The sequence below is a fragment of the Meleagris gallopavo genome, chromosome Z (assembly GCF_000146605.3).
Source record: "Meleagris gallopavo isolate NT-WF06-2002-E0010 breed Aviagen turkey brand Nicholas breeding stock chromosome Z, Turkey_5.1, whole genome shotgun sequence".
Classification (NCBI taxonomy): domain Eukaryota; kingdom Metazoa; phylum Chordata; class Aves; order Galliformes; family Phasianidae; genus Meleagris; species Meleagris gallopavo.
This window is the reverse complement of record NC_015041.2, coordinates 27063097-27065304: the sequence shown is the minus strand read 5'-3', so window position 1 is coordinate 27065304 and position 2208 is coordinate 27063097. Positions and strand designations below refer to the sequence as shown.

General features: G+C 33.4%; 1 protein-coding gene across 1 annotated transcript in view; it reads left to right on the top strand.

The window, feature by feature from the left end:
• LOC100550569 (receptor-type tyrosine-protein phosphatase delta-like) overlaps window positions 1-2208 on the top strand; it is a 177211-nt gene that overhangs the window by 39577 nt on the left and 135426 nt on the right. Inside the window, exon 2 of the mRNA XM_031557282.1 lies at window positions 1244-1354. Coding sequence (XP_031413142.1) covers window positions 1244-1354 — 111 coding nt within the window. The remainder of the gene's footprint in view (window positions 1-1243; window positions 1355-2208) is intronic.

The window sequence follows — 2208 nt, the reverse complement described above, 5'->3', positions numbered from 1 at the left end:
TCTTCCTTAGCTGTTCTTGTCCTGGACCAAAGCCAAGATGGTCTGGAGAACAGTAGCAGACATGCAGAAGACAACATGGACTATCTTCTTTTTGTCTTATCTTTCATACAAGGTTTTTCTTTTTGTTCTTCAATTCTTCTTTTTTTTTCTTTTAACTTAATAAAGTCGAAAATGATGCGTCTCCCTCTATAAGAATTAAGAAATGTTTGTTTTTTTTCTCTTTATTGTTCTTTTTTTGTTGTTGTTGTTGTTTTCTTTTTCTTGGAGTTATCTCATCTCTGGATTTTTGGATCTTCTAATCTGCAGGCTTTGGAAATGAAAGGTTAATGACTTATTCTTGGTGGTATGTGGTATTGCTCGGATTTACTTCTTTTGTAATTCTTCTTTTGTATTTTTTTCTTGGGTTTTGTGACACCACACTGCTAATCCCACTTGTGGATTTTAATGGGTGTCTTGGGAGGGGCCCTTCTATGGTCCTCAGCAGTGGTTGGTTGGATCTTCCTTGTTGACACAGACCTTGCTTTTTAACTTTTTTGTCTTCTAATTCAATTGCTCTTTGTTTTTCAGCAAATGTACTTTAACATTGTAAACTGTGGAAAACTGTCTTTCTTTTCTTATCAATCTGCATGTCTTGAGGGAATTTTGTTTCTTTAAAATAATATTTTGATAATTATAACTGACTAATGTGGTTTCTTTTTTTTTCACTTCAAGCAGCCTTTTTGTTCTTGCTGCAAATTTTTGGCTTTCTTCAGCAGAAGATTCTTGAATCCTGTCCTGCCTTTTTTATGAGTATCACCTTTTGTGCTACTTTTGTTACTGGATTGGAACAATGCAATAAAAATCAAAACTCTACAGTGACCCAACTATTTAATCTCCTTGTTTTATTTAAAAGCCATTCTTCCTTGAAGCAGTCTCACTCATCTTCATTTTAATGGTTTAGGAAAGAGTATTGTTTAGAGAGGGTGGTTTGGTGTTTTTTTTTCGTTGTTGTTGTTGTTGTTGTTTGTTTTTTTTCTTTTTGCTAAATGCCAATTGTTTTCCTGTGCTAGCACTGATGATGTGAAAAAAATAATCTGTTTTTTTCATTGCATCATTTTCTGTCTGTGCACCTTAGCAAGAAAATGAACCGACGTTGAGTGGACCTTCGCATACAAGCGTTTCATATTGTTAAGCCGTGTACTATTATAGATATAAAAAACCTTTTCTGACCTTTTCTTTGGCAATGTATTTTATATTCATACAGGTGCCCTCCAAATTGAACTGAGTGAAGAATCTGACCAAGGCAAATATGAATGTGTTGCAACCAACAGTGCGGGTACACGCTATTCTGCCCCTGCCAATCTATATGTCAGAGGTAGGAATGACATAACCCTGGCATCCACTCTTCATTCAGGCTCAGGGCTAAGATACTTTCAGGATCTCTGCAGTTACCACTGTAATAATCACAATGCTATGGTAAATATGTCAGTTATAAAATTAATTTTAAAATTTAGAGGAAAGGGTTGTTTTTTATTGTTGTTTTTAAAGCTCTCTTGAGTCCAGTCTATCCAGTGGGTTAAGGTTTGTAAGTATATTTATATTTTTACATCTTGACTTCTATTTTTCCTGCATTGAATTAGATTGTGCTTTGCATTTCTTTTCTTTTCTTGGTTTTGTTTTGTTTTTCTTTTCAAACTCCTGGGATGACTGTGTGGTGTTCTACTAATCAGCTGAATGTAAGCCCAAGGCATTGAGGTATATGCCTACCTGACCTCTACTATTTAACTGCAAAGGAAAAGAGCCTAACTACAAACTATATGCAGAGCACAACTGTATTTTCTTCTTTTCTGTTTCTTCTTTATATATATGTACGCATATATATATATATATATACACTTAAATCTATATATATATAGTTTATGGCTAATGAGTAAAATGTAGTGCTTACTTTGCTAGTATTCAATTGGCTATACTTTTTTTAAAGAAATACTTGTCTGTATTACAGATGTAATTGATAAGGAAACCAATATATTCCTCCATGAAGTAGAACAAATGTTTAATTTTTGTAACATACAAAAAGATTCATTTGATTCAAATAGAAAGAAATGCTTTCTTTTCATCAGTATTTGAAACAGCTGGTTCATGTAGCTTTCTGTACAACAAAAGCTATTACATACATACATACATATGTATATATATATATATGTGTGTGTGTGTGTGTGTGTGTGC